Source organism: Echinococcus granulosus (assembly GCF_000524195.1).
Source record: "Echinococcus granulosus chromosome Unknown EG_S00054, whole genome shotgun sequence".
In the NCBI taxonomy this organism is placed as follows: Eukaryota; Metazoa; Platyhelminthes; class Cestoda; order Cyclophyllidea; family Taeniidae; genus Echinococcus; species Echinococcus granulosus.
Genome location: NW_020170434.1, coordinates 227,537 through 244,550, shown reverse-complemented (window position 1 = coordinate 244,550; position 17,014 = coordinate 227,537). Strand labels below are relative to the sequence as shown.

At 43.8% G+C, this 17,014-nt stretch overlaps 1 protein-coding gene across 1 annotated transcript; it reads left to right on the top strand. All coding sequences in view use genetic code 11, as the record gives it.

The window, feature by feature from the left end:
- Positions 1–14: 14 nt before the first annotated feature.
- EGR_06277 (hypothetical protein) lies at positions 15–16,102 on the top strand (the record flags this gene model as incomplete). Its single annotated transcript, XM_024495526.1, has 32 exons — positions 15–35; positions 1,700–1,836; positions 1,910–2,174; positions 2,250–2,306; positions 2,382–2,456; positions 2,641–2,778; positions 4,036–4,245; positions 4,334–4,533; positions 4,608–4,682; positions 4,772–4,918; positions 5,305–5,403; positions 5,517–5,625; positions 5,697–5,786; positions 5,860–5,974; positions 6,285–6,669; positions 6,802–6,973; positions 7,722–7,815; positions 8,057–8,211; positions 8,252–8,341; positions 8,378–8,500; positions 8,895–9,065; positions 11,457–11,685; positions 12,432–12,538; positions 12,632–12,795; positions 12,877–13,074; positions 13,391–13,489; positions 13,564–13,590; positions 14,112–14,162; positions 14,245–14,504; positions 14,591–14,928; positions 15,284–15,703; positions 15,866–16,102. 32 exons carry the CDS (start codon positions 15–17, stop codon positions 16,100–16,102), a joined length of 5,058 nt encoding a protein of 1,685 aa, XP_024350049.1.
- Positions 16,103–17,014: the final 912 nt, after the last annotated feature.

Sequence of the window (17,014 nt, the reverse complement as noted above, 5' to 3'; positions counted from 1 at the left end):
CTTTTATTTGGTCAATGTATGCGAACACTGTAGCTGTACGTATGTTAGCGGCCTCTGAGCAGAAAACAAACCTCAAATTGGTGTAACCATAATCAGTTTTACCTATACTTTTAACACTTTTGAGTAAAAAAGTAAACCTCTCCTTATATTACTTGTTTCAAAGATATGAATGCAAAACGGGATGCGCTAACTAAAAACAGTTGTTCTTTTGTTTCTCTTGACTGCATTTTAATGCGGTAGTACTTTGGTTGTTTGTCTAGTAGTAAGTTTTGGTAAAGGGCCTCTTTTGACCTTTTAGCTGTACCTTGCCTAGTGTGCTGGTCTTCGGCCCATGCCAGTAGCCCTATCGCCTTCTCTATGTAACATACGTGTATTCTGCCCTAACATTAGGCCTGCTGTTGCCTTCAAAAAAGTCTAAAGACGCTAAAAATGCCTGAAAATTGGTAAATTAAACCTCATTGTGATTTAAACTGGCGGAAAATGGGATAGTTTCCATTTTCAGGAGTCTTTTAAAATTGTGCTTTTATACACAACTAACCCTAGTTGTTAAAATAATAAACGGTCACTTAACTGCCTCCTTTTTTACTCGAAACAGATGAGCATGAGCACTTCTGTTACCGCCCATAAACGGGCGTGAGTTTCAGCAAGTGTGGAGTTACAAAATGGAAAAATTAATTATTATTTAGATTGATTCTGAAAAATCGTTTCTTTAAATTTTTAACTTTGTAATCTACACCGAGATTCATTGAACCACTTTCCTTTACGTTGTTGCCCGCAATTTCTTAAATATACTGCATCTACCACTTTGTCTCTTCTTAAAGAAAAAAAGTTAACTTTTTTATTCTTGATTTGAGTAGCAAAGCTAAAGTAAACGATTAGGTTCGGCAATAGAGAAGCTGCGCGATTTTCCAACCGCAACTCCCTAGTTCCCTAGCTATCAAAGATGCAACCTTTGGTGCTTAATTTAAAGCGCCCGCCTTTCCCTTATATCACACATTTGAGTTATTATGCCCATTTGTCCTCCAAAACTTTTATGTTAAGGCTTATGATCCAAGAAAATAATTGGTTTTTTACCTAAGTGATAGGACAACCTTGACCCATTGGCAACGCCACCCGCTCACTCCATAAATCGTTAATAATTAGGGTTGGTTTACCACAATTGTGGTTCATTGACTGAATTATTAACGAGTGCCAAAAAGCCAAGAATCATTTCTTAAAGTTAAAGATAAGCAAAGCTATATTGTGGTTGCAATGGAATAAAACGTGTAGTTTCTGTACATCTTGCTGTTCAAACCAGCCTAAAATGTTCGGTCTTAAAATAAGTATGGGTCGTGCACTTAAACATCTCAAACTGTTTATAGCATTGGAATTAAGGATTTGGTTCTTGCATGCATTCGATGTAATTTGCTTTAAGATAGAAAGGTGTTTACGGTAGACGCTTTTCATGTTGGCCATCCTATTTTTTAGTTCCACTGTATGCGCACTTTCCGATTTTGTTTTCACTTGTTTAACTTACCCATGTTTTTCAATTTTCCTTCAGTTAATGTCTGTTGTTCTGCTTTTTGGGTGCTGGAGATGTTTTTGATCCTACCTAAATATGCAATTGATAATATATCTTCTGACTGCAATACAATTTTCCGAAACAGTATCTAGGAAACTTGTTTCTGGTGACAGGCTTTTTTAATGCCTTTTACATCAGATGGACATGCACACGCGTAAACTCTACTTTGGTCACGAGGAGGATCGCGACAAGGGTCCTAGTGCCAACTCCGATGACCTTGAGGAGCGAATCGCAGCCCGTCGATTACGAATCTCAGAGAGAGTGGCCTCTTTACGGTGAGTCGGACTACTTTTCCTCACCGCATGGGCCTGATTTTTCCTAGAGTTATTTCTCTTGTCAATTTTGCAGTCCTGACTACTTCGACGAAAAGGCGTCAATCGATGAGGAAGCGGCTGTGACAGCTACCTCAAATCCATTAGCTAATGCGCAGGTGGCACTAAGCGCACAGCGAATCGTCAACCTCTGTCGCAATGGCAATGCCTTTATCACCAATCTCAAGGTGGCCTGTGACGCACGTGAAAATCTACGTCGGGTGGAAGAAGAGGAGCTTGACAATGTTAGGCAGGCTAAGTTTGATGCAGAACAAAAAGCAACGACAAAGTTGTTTGAGGAAGTATGCCTAATTGTGCCTAGTCATACTTATTCCAAGCTATTCTCTTCTATGGTTCTCATAAGTGTTCCCCCACAGGTTGAAGAGAAATGGGAGGAGGCAAAAACAACAAAAGGCGCCCACGAGTTGCACGACGTAAGTCAAATTCGTAAATAAGGACGGAGTTATGCTATGGCCCACAATTCAAATAGGCTTCTTATCCTTTTTTAGATTTTTGAGGAGTTAAAGACCAACTGCGCCAAAATTATTGACGAGAAAAACAAACTGATCTATGACATCCATTTGGTGCGTTGTTGCTACCTTTTCGCCACTTTGTTCCAGGAAAGTGACAATGCATTTCACCGAAGCAAATTTAGTACCACAGACAATGCTTTTACTTAAGTACAGCAGGTAGCAAGGAATGGAGCAGAAAATTAATCACGAGATTTGAGGGGGATTAAAATAACTACTTTTTAAATTATTTTTGCAGGAGTTAAAAGCCAAGGACGATCATTTTGTGAAGGAGCTCAGAAAACGAACGGAAGATGTGGATATCATGGTGGAGCGAATGGAATCGCAAATGAAGTCAATGCAACGCGCCTATGACTTCGAGTTGAAGGAAATTGAGGTAGTTCATAGGTGAAGTCTTTTCTTAGGTAGAAATTCTAACTCAGCTACTCCTAAAGGCTCAATTGTAGGATGTATGGTCCTAAAGTAGTAAAAACAACTTCATTACGGTGATGCATCCTACAGTAAGGGGTACTATACGCTAAGGAAGGAAGGGACACCTTTTGGAACCATTCAGCTGAAGTAATGCAACAATTTAAATGCATTGCCATTGACGAAGAAAAGTATGGCGGCTAATGGGCAAATGGGTGCTGTATTCCATCAAGTAGTTCGTCTCTTTGTTCCTGTATGCTGTTGAATTTTGCCGTGCATTCAGGCTGCTTGATTAATGTTGGAAAAGGGGCTTCCGTACTCTTTGCAATTCATTCACTACCCCCACCTCACACCTCTAAGACACAGATCCCTTCACCTCCATAACACTATGATCTGCAAGCGTGCAATTAACACCAGACACAGTCATTTAGTGAGTGCTGCCCCCAAAATATCACGACCAACGCCTCTCTACTCGATATATCCGGGGGCAACTTGAAGGTGGGGAAGAAATATTCTTTTTCAGAGGCAGAAACGAATAGGCAATCTGTAGAGAGATAGCTCTATTTTCACGAGGCGAGGCAATGCAAACACTCGCGCCGTTGATGGGTTTATTACAGAGATGCTAAGTTGGTGTTTATACATGTGAGCTTGGGTTCTGCCAATTTCCTAACTCGTATAATCAGGAGACAAGGTCTCAACTACCGAGGTCCTCGTTTGCCACCCGGCAAAGACTAGTTACGGAGGGATGGAGGGTACGACGTGCACCTATGTGACATCTGATCGGCAAGCCTCAATCATTCTGACGCAAAGAAAGACGTCGAAATTATACTTCATAAACCAAGGCATATGTGTGGGTACGCTAGAAGCAGCAAATCTTCTCCGCTGACACGTGAACACGCAAAGTGACGACAAAACGCTTTTTAACATCAAACTGTTAGTCAGGAATGCAAAAAAATTGACACCCACTATATTGTTAGGGTAAATATGAGGCTCTCCGACAGTCCACTTGGCTAAAGTCAAGACCAAAAAGGTCATTGGAATAACTGCATGATAGAAGTATGACAAGTGAAAGCCAAACGAAAGTACCAGTTGACTTTATTCTTTACTAAGTATAGAAAAGTGATGCATCACTAGTACTCTTGATTTGATTAGTAACTCATTCAAAAAATCGACGATTTAGTAAAACCATTCTTTACCCCTTCTGCCATATTTTTTGTGGAATTAGAAAGCATTTCTGCAAGATCGCGAGGATCTACTGAGAGAGCAGACAACCGATTGGGAGGATTTTATGAGAGAATTGAGGAAGAAGCAGGAGGATTACCTGGAGGAACGAAAAAATCGGATTACTGAACTAGAGGAGTTGATTCAAAAGTTGCGAATCAATCACACCGAGGAGTTCAATGCTCTCAAGCTGCGTTTAACAACGGAAGTTCAGGTATAATTGGACATTAAAACATGTCTACTTGTGAAAAGTTAGCACTCAGCATTATCGCTAGTCTTTTTTTTGTTTTTGCTTCGTCAAGAACATGGAAACAGACCTTCAGCAGATGAAAGCGATGTATCAGTTAAATTTGGAGAAGCTGGAATACAACTTTCAAGTTCTGAAGAGACGAGATGAGGAGAATACGTTTACACGATCTCAGCAGAAGCGAAAAATTACGCAGTTGCAAGATCAACTAAACCGCCTCCGTGTTTTTTCCAAGAAACAGGAAGAATCTCTCCGGTAGGTGAGTAAACATTGCTACTGCGAAGTCTTGAGTGGGACCTATTTGCTGAGCCAACTTTTACCACTTTTAGACACGAGAATCTGGTTCTCTCGGATGATTACAAAAAAATGATGGAGGCTTTCAGAGACCTCCAAAAGAAGTCGAAGTAAGGAAACTTGTTTCAGCTAATTTCCTTTGAGTGCTGGGTTGATTAGTAAAGGCGGGAGTTACTGTACCTTCCTCTTAACTCCCTAGGTCACTGATAAAATTCGAGGAACAGAATTTTCGCGATGTTTGGAATATGAATGAGGATGAGTTGAGGAAAGACGCCGAAAAGTTAATGGCTGCCGACAAAGTTATCATGGAGCAGCAATTGGGACTCACATGGACTCCACCCGAAGTGTAATGCCTTTTTGCCATTGGTTTTTCTCAAGGTCAAGATGACCTCGTTAAATCATCTGACTTAGGGGCTGCTTGATGCTAGGAATCCACGAATTTTACCCATCAGTCGCCCGTTACAGACCGATAAGTATTTTTAAGTCAATGAAAACCCCTTGTAACGCTTAGAGTCTTTCCTGGCGTCATAGACATGTCACCTGTGTGGAGGAGAATTTGTCACTAGTGCATGGGTGAGATGCTTTAAACACGGTCGGGTGCCCATGTCGTCAAGAGTTACGTTAACTTTAGGGAATGAAAGAGCGTCCTCCACTAAACATGTTGTTAAACAAGATAGAAAATCCCTAAGATAGCGTCCTTCAAATGATTACATGCCTACCGTTGTAATTTAGCCCCTTTATGAACAACAGTGGGCCAATTTCACTGGCGGAAAAGGAAAGGCGTACCACCTCTATCGCGGCACGAGCTCTACAACTTCCCACTTACAAGAGGTAAGTACCAAACAGCCATCTAGTTTGTTCTCAATCGCCCCATTATGTCCGAGCTAACAAGTTCGTTCCGTTCTGTTTGACTACCAACTTCATTATTTACTTGGTCGTTGCAGTCGATCAGTCAATATCAGAAAGTTACCAAAATGTCGTTTGCCACAGACTCTCAAAGAAGCACCAAAGGAAATTGTCGGCCAATTTTTGACAATGCTTGCTTTTGAACCCGTAGGTTTTAATAAGCAAACCAATGTGTACTTTCAAAGACAAAATAGCACTTTTTCCTTCCTTATTTTAAGGAATTTCTGATAGAAGTAAAGGTGAAAAAGTTGCTCAAAGATCTGCCATTTGATGACCAGAAACTCATTCGGCTGGATGCGGTCCTCAACGTGCGTTTTGTTTTGATGCAGCAACTTTTACTTAAATTCATTAAGTAATATAAGTGTTTTAAACAAATTCCAGGTGTTGAAGGTGAATAGCGAAGAACTGTTAGACAAACTTTTCACCTACTTCATTCTGCCTTGTGATAGCCGCAGGCCACAACCTTTAACCATGTCGCCGCCTGTGTCAGCTGCTTGTAAGCAAATTTTAGAGTTAACTAAATGTTGGGTTGTATAATTCGCTTCGTGAGCGACGACCTTGACCCTAACCGCGTTAAAATCGTGAAGTCAAAGTTCCAAAAGTGTTGAATTCCTCAAAAATCCATGCACTCATCGATATCTGTCAGTACATCTACAATATCTACTATGCCTTCTCCCTTTACTACAAATTCCGCGCTGCTTAATTTCCTCTTCTTGCAACAAAGTATAGTGGGCTGCTAAACCCTTTCAGATCTTCCCCGATTCGTTCCCGATTTTGATAGGGTTTATCATTACCCTCTTTTCTAGTTGGGCAAGATATGCAGCCAGACGGTGAGAAAAGTGAGCCACAGGAGTGTGAGTCGCAGAGTACAACACCGCCGGAGAGTCTCGCGCAAACCGAGGCACCCACCTTCAACGAGGAAGTGGAATTTAGTGCTATCCGCCTCATAGACCCAATCGATGTGCCGCAGGTATTGCATCGCTTTGCTGTGGAGAACTGCGTACACGCCACCGTGGCCGCTTTTGAACGCGCGATGGAAAACACCGCCCCTGTCACTACCAGCTCACCTGAAGACGTTGTTAACGAGGCTGAGGAAAAGGATGGTGCTACTAAGGCCACACATCGAATTAGTGCACGTCAGCAGGATCTCCTAGACATGGAAATGGATCGGGAGCATTGGTACAAATATTTGTAGGTGCTGACATCACTTAAAATCTCTCTTAATTTTGAGATTTATATTCATATCCTCCAAACTGAAGAGCAATCTAGCTTTAATGGTTGTTAAAAACAGGCAAAGGTGCTATTGTTTTCAATTTCGCGCAGAAATACCTTTGCACCGGATGAAAAGAGACGAATGTGGGCAGGACTGAAACAGACGCTACAGCGCTACCTCACCATCTTACAAGCGCGATCAAGGCTCATTGTTGAAAATGAAGCGCTTCGAAGTCAAAATATTGAGCTGCGTCATTTATTGCAACTGTATTCGCAGTCGCAGGTGAGTGGGGTTAAAAGGAGGTGTCACATACATGCGACGCCCTCATTCTCATGCAAGAGTTTAGCATCACAGGTACCCATGTTTGCAATTCATGAGTGCGTTTCTTTTCAATGGATCAAATAAGCTTTGGACTTGGCTTTTCTTTTAGGCCAGTAAAAGTCTTGAAGTTGAGCCCCAGTCTACAATGCAGATGTGAGATGTCGGTGGCAGATGCAGACAAGGTCATCCACCGTCTATTGTTTGCCTTAAAAATTGTACTTATCAATTCTATTTAAAGGGATTGGAATATGTAATAAGCAGTCAATACAGAAAAAAAAAAACAAATTTTGGTCAGACACATATGGCGCCTTTATACGCCTCAGGTGTGAATAGCCTTCCATTTCCTCTCGATGCATTAAAATTGGAACAGTGCAATACGTCGGTTGTTTAGCTTCCAATTTTGGTGAAGAGTTACTCTTGATTTGGCCACTGTACAACCCTGGGTGGGCTAACATTAGTGTAGCGCCCCCGAAGAAGGAAGAAGACAAAGTGCTCGGACAGAATATATATTCAGCGCAGAGAAGGTGTCTGGGCTACTGGCATAGCTCGAAAGGCCAGCCCACCCAGCGAGGTACAAAAGCGGCGCCTCGCCAATACTGGGGGGATAAACCACCACCGTATTACGTTAGGGCTATTCCAGTAGCCCAGGAAATTTTCTGTGCCAAATACACATGTTCTGCCAGAGTGGTATTTCTTCATTCGTCCTTAGTGGAGCCCATGGATGCAACAAAAAGACTTAGAACTCTATAAAGGTAGAAAAGTACTCTATTCTTCTAATGAACGAAAAGAGGAGTTGTCTCAATGTACGTCACTGAATGATTCCTACCAAGTTCTTATAAGCATTGAAAGTGCTTGAGGAAAAGACTTGATAACTTTATAAAGGCTGCCGGATGCATAGACTTTTTAGACGAAGATTGGTCTTTTTAATGAGTATATAATATATTATACACAGAACTGTTCGCCGCTGAGATATCATCTATGACTAAGAACGAGTAGGCTAATTTCAACCCAAAACAAAAAATGCTCGGAAAAAGCTTGTTGCAGATATCAAATCGCCTATCGTTAAAGGAATAAACCCACTCATCCATTTTGTTGTATACGAGTCAAATCTTGAGATCAAAATTTTGATTGGCTGCAAAGTTGGTGGAATAGCCTGGCTGACTTCGGATTCCAAGATGACGGATGCAGGCTTTTTCAAGGTAGTTTGTGTTCTCTTTTTTGCATTACTTCGTTTATCAGGGCACGAATACCGATCAGGATTCTAGATTTGCCGACAAAAAGAAAAAACTTTTAAAAAGCATGAAATTTGGTGACAACTTAAATGAAAAAGTTGGTGACCTTTTGCCACATTGTTAAAAAATTCAGGTCGATACACAAAGAGTTAACGTCGACTCAATTAAACCCTGGATCGTTAAGCGCATTACAGAGCTTCTCTCCTACGAGGACGATATTGTCTGCGATTTCGTCGTAAATATGCTCTCAGAGCAGGTAAGGCTATGTTCTCTTTTCCCCACTCCGAGTACCCTTTTAAATCCATAAGTATTTAACATGCCATTTTTAAGACATGATTACCTTTGTTAGGAGGTTGAAGGGTATCAGGTTGGTTTGTGCAGTAACGTACTTATTTCTCTTGACGCACTAGCTCCTTTCTTTTATACATTTTGATTGGCTTTTAGGTGTTGCCAGGGTCTACTATCAACTTAAGTGTGTTGGAGCGGTGGCTCGCAGTTTGAACTCTGCTACTGCATCTACCGGTACCATTTTTACCGTGGTCTCCAAATGATATTAGTCTCGTTGCCCTGCTTTAATTGGAGACCCTATCTAGCCCTTGTAACGCCTTCCCTTTGCTTCATCGCCTTCCTTCCTTCTCTCTTTTTTCTAGTTTCCTGACCCCAAGGACATTCAAATTAATCTCACAGCTTTTCTGGGCAGCAAGAGTGCACGGATCTTCGTCACAGAGCTCTGGGATCTGCTTCTTTCCGCCATGAACACGACTGGCGGCGTCCCTGCCATCCTCTTAGAAGCCAGGAAGGCCGAAATTCTCGGTAGTAAGGTAAGAAGTAAATATTTGATGAATCGGGTATTTCTTTGTTCAAAAATTTCTCAGCATGATCATTCTTGTAATTTTTTGGCTTGGGGGATACTTTCAACGTGTCTTTTGGAAAATCTGCATCTATGTGGTTGATCATGGTTGACACCATGTCTCCTGGAGCAGGTCGTGCCTTTTATGGTGAACGGAGTTGGTGGTGCGTTGTGAAGCCGGTCTGTCATGCATCATTTTGGGAAGCTCTGTGTATTTTATTAGTCAAACACTTTTAATTTTATAGAATTGTCCGATGGAGTCCAATTTCTATCAAAATTGATGTTTTCTCGAATACTGCGTCTTTTTTAACTCTTGTATGACTAAACCAACGCTCCCAAACTCTATTCGTGAAAAAAAATCATTTTTCGACATCTATTTTGTAACCTAGCGTTTTTCGCCCTTACTTGGGCGGCAATTTCTGTTTAGTTGGATCAACCGATCTTCAGTAAAGTCGAAGCTTTGCTTTTAGTGTTTTTGAGGAAACGGGCTTAGCAGACACGCTGTAGAAATTTCACTTATTGTAGCAACTAGGTAAATTTTTCAGATATTTTTGTTAAAAATAGGCCCTGTTGGTCAACTTCAAAGCCTTATCGAGGGCTAATTCGCGTTGTTTCAAATAAATTAGAAATTTTCAGCGTTCAGTTAGGAGTTGTTGAGAAATTGTTCAAGGCGCATTTTTCCTAATTTTTCTCTCTTGCAGCTGCCATCGATCCAAAATGGTTTTCTTGGAGTCTTTGTGGTTCAGAAGGGTGTTCGTCGCAAATTTACTTCGAACCACCTTTTTTTAGCTAATTACCTCTAGTCGATGCTTGGTCACTCGTTTATCGGTGGTTGTCGTTCTCGGCTGCGCATTTTAAAGATGCTTCTGACCGAATCTTGGCTGTTATGAAATCAACTTGGATTGTGTGATCTTAGATTTGGCAAAAGTTATGCCTTTTTCGCATTTACCAGTTTCTTAAATCATTTGAAGGTAAACATTGTGGCGATTTCCGGAAAGATTTGTTCAGTTGCTTGTCGTGAACTAGTTTGTCTCTGTTGTTTATTATCTTAGTGTCAGGACTTGTCCTCTTCTTACAAGACAGCTCGAGGCCTCATGCCGTTGGTGAACTTATCGGGGAGACTTGTTATTTGGGATAGGAGATGGGCACTGCCTCTCTCTACCCGCGTCTCCAAGTGTCAAACGGCCGGTAGGAAATTAGGCCGAGATCAAATCGAGGGTACTTGGGACTAGGTTTATTGCCTCTTAAAAATCGTTTTTTTCTCTCAAAATTGAAGCGTAAGTGGCATTATCTTGCCTCCACGATGCTTAGTTACATTGGTCAAACCAAATGATCTTGGCGACGGGTTTCCAATGTGTAAACCGTGGTGATACTGCTAGCAATGTTTGCACCCGGCGTCACATGTGCTTGTTGTCTCCACCAGGTCATGGCTCTACCAGTTACGCTAAACGGATTAATTCAACACTTGGAAATTGGGGCGTGTATGAGTGCTACCCTGGTTTACTTATCATGCCACCATTGTCACGACCTATGAAATGCGTCCCTTGTCAGGGTACTGATAACTGTGGTGGGGTGCCCGCCAAATCATGTGATGCGAAGAGATTGGTTGAGCTTGAATACATGGAGGTATACATCCACTGTTCTTGGCGTGAGAATAACTGCACTCGTTTTTTTTACAAGTGAACAACACTTGAACTGGTCCATCTGGGCGGGGTGTGACCCATCTTCCTCTAAGGCCTTCACAGCAAATGTGCTAGTCGTGGTAACCGGGACTAAGTCTGTCCGAATATACCAACTAGTTAAGTTAATTTCATTGATTTGACTAGGTGGCAGAAACAGCAAGAAACTGGCCCATGCCCGGGAAACACCATTATTCGAAACATAATCGAGGTCAACCCACCATTATTTATCGCACACCCTACTCTGGCATCCACCTCCTTATGAATCCGACTTGGCTAATAAATGTATTTTTTTGTTTTGTGAATGCAAATGCTATCTGCTGCATTTGAGTGGATTCCACGGACAGGCCAAAATTCCAAAAAAATTGTCTGAAAAAGGGCTTGCAAACACGCATCCAACTTGCTTTTACCAGTTAGTAGTCTCAAATATCTCCCTAAAGGTGAAGTGGCGTATGTGGATAGGCACGATGTAGTTTACTCTCATAACTCCCTCAGTCTTTTTTTGCATTTTCAAGGTCTCAGCCCCCGCCAGTCATATAAATTGAAGGACTTTGCTTGCGTTGGTAAATGTCTGCTCCACTTGATTGATGGGAAAAGGCAGTGACTAAAGTATGAATAGGCTAGCAGGAGTAGTTATTTTGCATCACTACATCTGCTAGGCTGTTTACATGCGTGTTTCGCAGGCCCAAGAAGAGAGATTCCGAGCGGAGCAGGCCTCGAGACAATCAGAAGGAGGAAGTGCAGGTAGCGGAGGCGGAATGGTTAATCGACCGAGAGAACGTGGCGACGGACCTTCTCCCAACCATCCCACCTCACCCATCGCTGCTAATCAACGTCATCGGTCTCCACCGTCCCCGCCACGCGGTGAGAGAAAGGAGGTCGACTCCCGTGGCAGGAACCGTCACCGCTACTGTAAGTCATTCTTCTCTTGGCGTGAGTGAGTAGATTTTAACACCATTGACCTTGAAGTCAAACCAGTGCCTTTGAATTTATAGCAGGTAATAAGAAAACAATGTCATGGCATGTGCGGTAGGCAACTGCTGTTCCATTGCTTTAAAATCGGAAATTACAGTTGGACTTGAATCCTCATCGCATAACTATGGAGAGGAATGTGTGTAGTTGAGCCTTGTCTTCAAGGCGTGCATGGTCACTCTTCCGCTCCTTTCGTTTTCACAAGATCCATTTTGTGTGCACTTCTCCCTCCTACCCTGTCCATCTTTAGTGCTGCCCAACCTCTTCCTTAGGCTGCTTTCAATTTCTTCGAATGTGGAGGTGTTTTGAATGCAAAACCATAAGCAACTCCCTAGAGGAGGCCTCCAAATTAAAATATGATCGCGACTCAGCCATTATATATGGTCTTGGCGAACATGAAGGTATCAAAGTTAGTGCGGTCTCAAAGGCTCTTTCGTTGTGGGTCATTGTGGATCGGAATGGCTTCCTTTAATGACGTTTGGATCCACTAGTCGGTTAGTCAAATCGGGACTTCCCTCCATAAGAGTGAGTCTCGGACTCTGGCAAACCATCTGGGAGAGTACGTATTATCAATGTAAGAACCCATGACACCGCGATGGTGATTGAACCTACGAAGTCTGGATAGTTGGTGTAGTTGAAATCGTTACTTCTGATAGCTATGGTTCCTTTTCCTCTCACTTGATTAGCATCTTCGCCCGATTCCGAACGCGAGCGAAGTCGCAGCAGACGTCGACGCAGGGAGGAAGAAGAGGCAGAGGCCGAAGCCGCGGAACAGAGTGATTGGGATCGGAGGGTTAGTATTTGTGGTTTTTTCATTTTTTTTTTAAACTTCGGAATTCCCCAAACCCCAATATATTTATTAGCTTCTCTTTCCTTCCTGTTATAGAGACGACGTCACCGTCGCAGTTACTCTAGATCGCCCTCTAGTCATCGACGTGACTACCATCGCCACCACCATCGTCGTGGACATCGAAGTCCAAGGGATCGTCGCTATGAGGAGATGGAAGTGGAGGCGGACATCCGCTCCTTCCACGAGCGCCGTCGACCTCGGTTTGTACACAAAACAAATATCAATTAATTCAATTCAGTAGCCATGTAAAATGGAAAGTAGAGGTTTTCCATTCTCTTTAGCTTAAGTTCAAGGGAAGGGAGAAGGCCAAGGGAAGAGGAGAGGGAGAGGGTCGTTCACAACGCTGACGGTCCAATCTGCGTGCCCCGTGCAGGCACACCTTCTCCACCGCCTCCGCCATCCCAGCGTCAACAGTCTTCGCCTTTGACCGACGCTAAAGTCAACGGTGGGAAGACCGACGCTGAGGAAAGTGTAGAAAGGTAGGCGATGTGGCGTAAAACTGAACGTCTCTACTTTTTTTCTGCTTTTCCAAAGTAGCAAATAGTTGATGAGTTTTGATTGGTCGATCCCTTTAGCCTTCTTTGGCCCAACGAGACAAGCACTTGCTTTCTTATTTTGCTTCTTCATTTCAATTTTTTTTGTTTTTTGGCTGACCTCTGCTACTCTTGTTCATTTGCCTCATTTTTGAAATGAACTGTTATTTTCTTTTTGCTTACTTTTTTGGTAGAGTTGAAAAATTAGCTTTCCTCGTGGTTGCTTATATCACCAATCCGGTGTAACTCTTCTCCCTTAAAGGTCCCATCGCGGTGGAAAGTCACCTCGTCGAGGTGTCACGAGGTCACCTCCTCGTGAAGACAGGTCTCGACGCACGGATGAAGTCTATCGTGAAGAGAGGTGAGTCGTTTCTTATTTTATCTCCTTGTAAGTTCACTGTTGAACTCACACATACGTTTTCTGTCTTAACGTAGAAGGCCTCGCGATTTGGACACGGATAAGTGAGTGTTCATTCTTCTTTCCTCTGTACCATGAGCGTTCTAGTAATTATCGGGGGTGTCATGAACTTTTGAGATCTATATGCAGAAGGGCTGGGACAGGGTGTCTTACAACATGGGAAGATTGAAAAGTCAGTTTTGTTGAGGCTACGATGGGGGTTCGATTCAAACCGAGACCATGGACTTTATGTCAAGGCTTAACCAGTGTCCACCACGTCCGGAATCGTCACCAACGCACACGTGTACGACCGTCAAACGCCTGCCTGCTGTACTTGAAGTCTTCTTTATGAGTAGGAGTCTTGCATCCTTGTCGGGAAGGGGCTTATTTCATGAAGGGATGCATTACATCTGGATGTACATCGCAACTCTTGCCACGTGTTGCTTTGTGTGGGTCCAATCGGATTGCTGTAAGCACTCGAAGTCCCGATTCGACTCCAACTTCCCTCGTATTTATGCCCTGGTGGCTACAAAGTTGTGTGCGACTGCCACTCACCTCTCATAAATCTCGCCGACTTACTTTGTAGACGAGCTTATAAGGAGAGGTCCTCTTGGCGGCGAGACGATTCCTACGAGAGGTAGGTGCTTTTTCTTCGACTAATTTGACTCATTTTTTGATTTGCCGGTGAGAAAGTTGTTAAATCCCCCTTTCATCTCAAGACGTCGGAGCGGTCGTCTGACCATGGAAAATGAGACATACGTAGAGGAGCACCGTCGACACGATAATCACGAGGAACTGGAAGATCGTACCAAATTACGACAACGTCGAGATAAAAAGCCGGTAGAGGAGAGAGAGGAATTGGAGCAACACCAACAAAGGCTAATGCCCTCTACTTCCTCGTCCAGCCGTCGCAGTCCCGAGGGACCCACCCTTCCACCAGGTGAAAGGGGTGGGAGAAAGGACAGGAGGGAACGAGAAGGTGAAAGCTAACCTCACTTGTGCTCCTTTTCTATGTCCTTAATTCCACGCACTGAATGTTTGCCTGCCTTCCTGCCCACCTTCTAGATGCTCCTCAAGCTTCTCCAGAGGGTCCGGAGCTTCCAAAAGGCCTAGCAAAGCAGCGAAAGGAAAAAGAGGAAGAAAAAGTGGAGAAGGTGCAAAAGAAGACCAAGAAGCGACGAGACTCTTCGTCGTCGTCATCATCATCATCGTCGTCAACATCCTCCTCGTCGTCTTCCTCAGAGTCTAGCTCAGATGAAGAGGAGTCATCAGATTCAAGTTCTTCTGACTCGGACAGTAGCAGCAACGAAAGTGACAGTAGCAGCAGCTCCTCTTCGTCATCTGACGATTCGGACGTTCGCAGGAAAGGGAAGAAAGGGAAGAATTCAAAAGCTCACGGAAAAGTGAGTTTTACTTCTCCCTTTTCTGCTGTAACTCCGCTTCTCATTAAGTAGGTTCCGTACTTTTGGGGTCATTGAATGTCACTCTCTCCCTATCGGGGCGGGTCTCCATGCCTCCCCACGGTGGATTGACCTTTGGCTGCTACCATTGCTACTTTTCTTAAAATACATTCGTAACCTGCGCCTCTAAGCTTAACTGCATGCTATTTCTGCGTTTTTCACGTCCTGTGTTTTTTTAATCCTTGAGCAGTTTTTTGCGTCCATTCTAATCGGGCAGACACGAGCACGCGGTTCCGATTGGTTTCTGCGCTTTTTAAGTATTCGATCATCAATCTGGGTTTTCCTTTGCACACTTCAGAAGGGCAAGTCCACGAAGAGGCGGAAGATGCGTAAGCTCAAAGCGAAGGAGAAGTCGATGAAGAAAAAGAAGCGAGAGATGCAAATGCTGAAGGAGAGTACGAAGAAGAACAAGAGGGAGCCTCAACAGCTACTGTCTCCTGAAGGTCCAAAACTTCCACCACCCGCTGGCGAACTTGAAAGTCCTGGTGTGGAATGGAAAGAAAAGCGAAGGGAAGGTGACGTCAATGAAGCCCCATCTTCTACTTCCTCATCATCTAGTGAGGAGTCCTACAGCGATTCATCCTCAAGCTCGTCTTCGTCGTCAACGAGTTCCAGTTCTGAGGAGAAGCGTGAGAAGTGGAGGAAAGGACTTTCGAAACACGCTCCCCGTGACGATGATGCTGTTGAAGGAGATAAAGAACGCGGACGCAAACGACATGTGGGTTGATTTTTGAGGCAAAGTAGTTAAGCGGAATTTGTGGTCTTGGTTAGTAGCATAGTTTCCAAGGTACCTATTTAAAACCACTGAAGCGAGAGGGGCCTTCAGATTGTCTCGATATTTGCTGATCTCGTTTGATCCCCTTCCTTTCATTTATTCAAGAACGACGTGAATGTTACTGAAAGTCGTGGCGACGGTGGCAAACGTCGAAGACGTACCGGAGATGCCGATGTCACCGAAGGAAGGGACAAGGAAGAGGAGGAGGATGAGGACGGGTTGAGCAGGCGTCGTGGAAGCAGTAGTCGAAGCGAAGAGGATCGTCTGCGACGCAGAGCGTTGGAGTCGTTGAAGCGGAAGAACGCCGCTGCTGAGGCCTCGCGTCTAATGGATTCAGCTTAAGATGACAGCCCCATCTTCCATCCCACCCCTTTTCCCAATTTCTTTTTTTATGTCCCCATTTGGTGTCTTGGCCTGTAGGACTGTCTGTCTGTCGTCACCCTCGCTAATGAATGGTGCATTGCTTGTCCACAATGGAGAAGCTTTTTTGGCGTTATTGGCAGTTCGGGAAGAACTCGGTCGGTGAGCTCTTCACGTAGTGGAAGGCACCTTCTTTGGGTAGGTACCTTTGCATGATCGTGGCAGTTGGTTAGCTGGGAGATACTTCCGTTTCAAGTCTACTAAATTCCTCATTTGTTTTTGGTAAATGGAAGAGATTTTTGGAATACATAAGTCGACTCCGTGAGATTTTTTAGCACTTTCAGGATTCGGCGAATCGCTAACTGTGTAACCGATCAGCAGGGTCTGGAGTTGGTCCTCTCACCTGGCTCGACTTGGTAAGGGTCCCTCTGTTGTGACCGGTTAGTTATTTGATCAGTGACCACACTGTCTGTGCTCAATGTCGATTGGTTGGTCGTGCCGTGGACTGCTATTCGTCTGTGCGTATAACATCGTGGGTGATGCTTCCTTCGACAGCCCGGTCTTCCGTCCGCGACCACGGCCTCTCAGGCCCCCCGTATGCCAACAACGAACCCTTCTTTTATGCTGTCATACTCCTTTATGCTTGAGTGATAACGCCAGCGCCACTTGTTTTGGTGAAGTATGCCTATCCTTCATCACAGGCGCCCAAGTGGATTCCTCCTTGATACAGTTAGCTCAAAGGGGAACGCGACAACGCCTCACTAGAGGACTCACTACGGTCGAAAGAGAAGAGTAGCCAGGAAGAACGCCGGGGGTGGCATCCGAACTGGTCGCTACCTATGTTTTAAGTAGTAAAGTCCGTAATTAAAGGCTACTGCACATTTGACTAAGAGT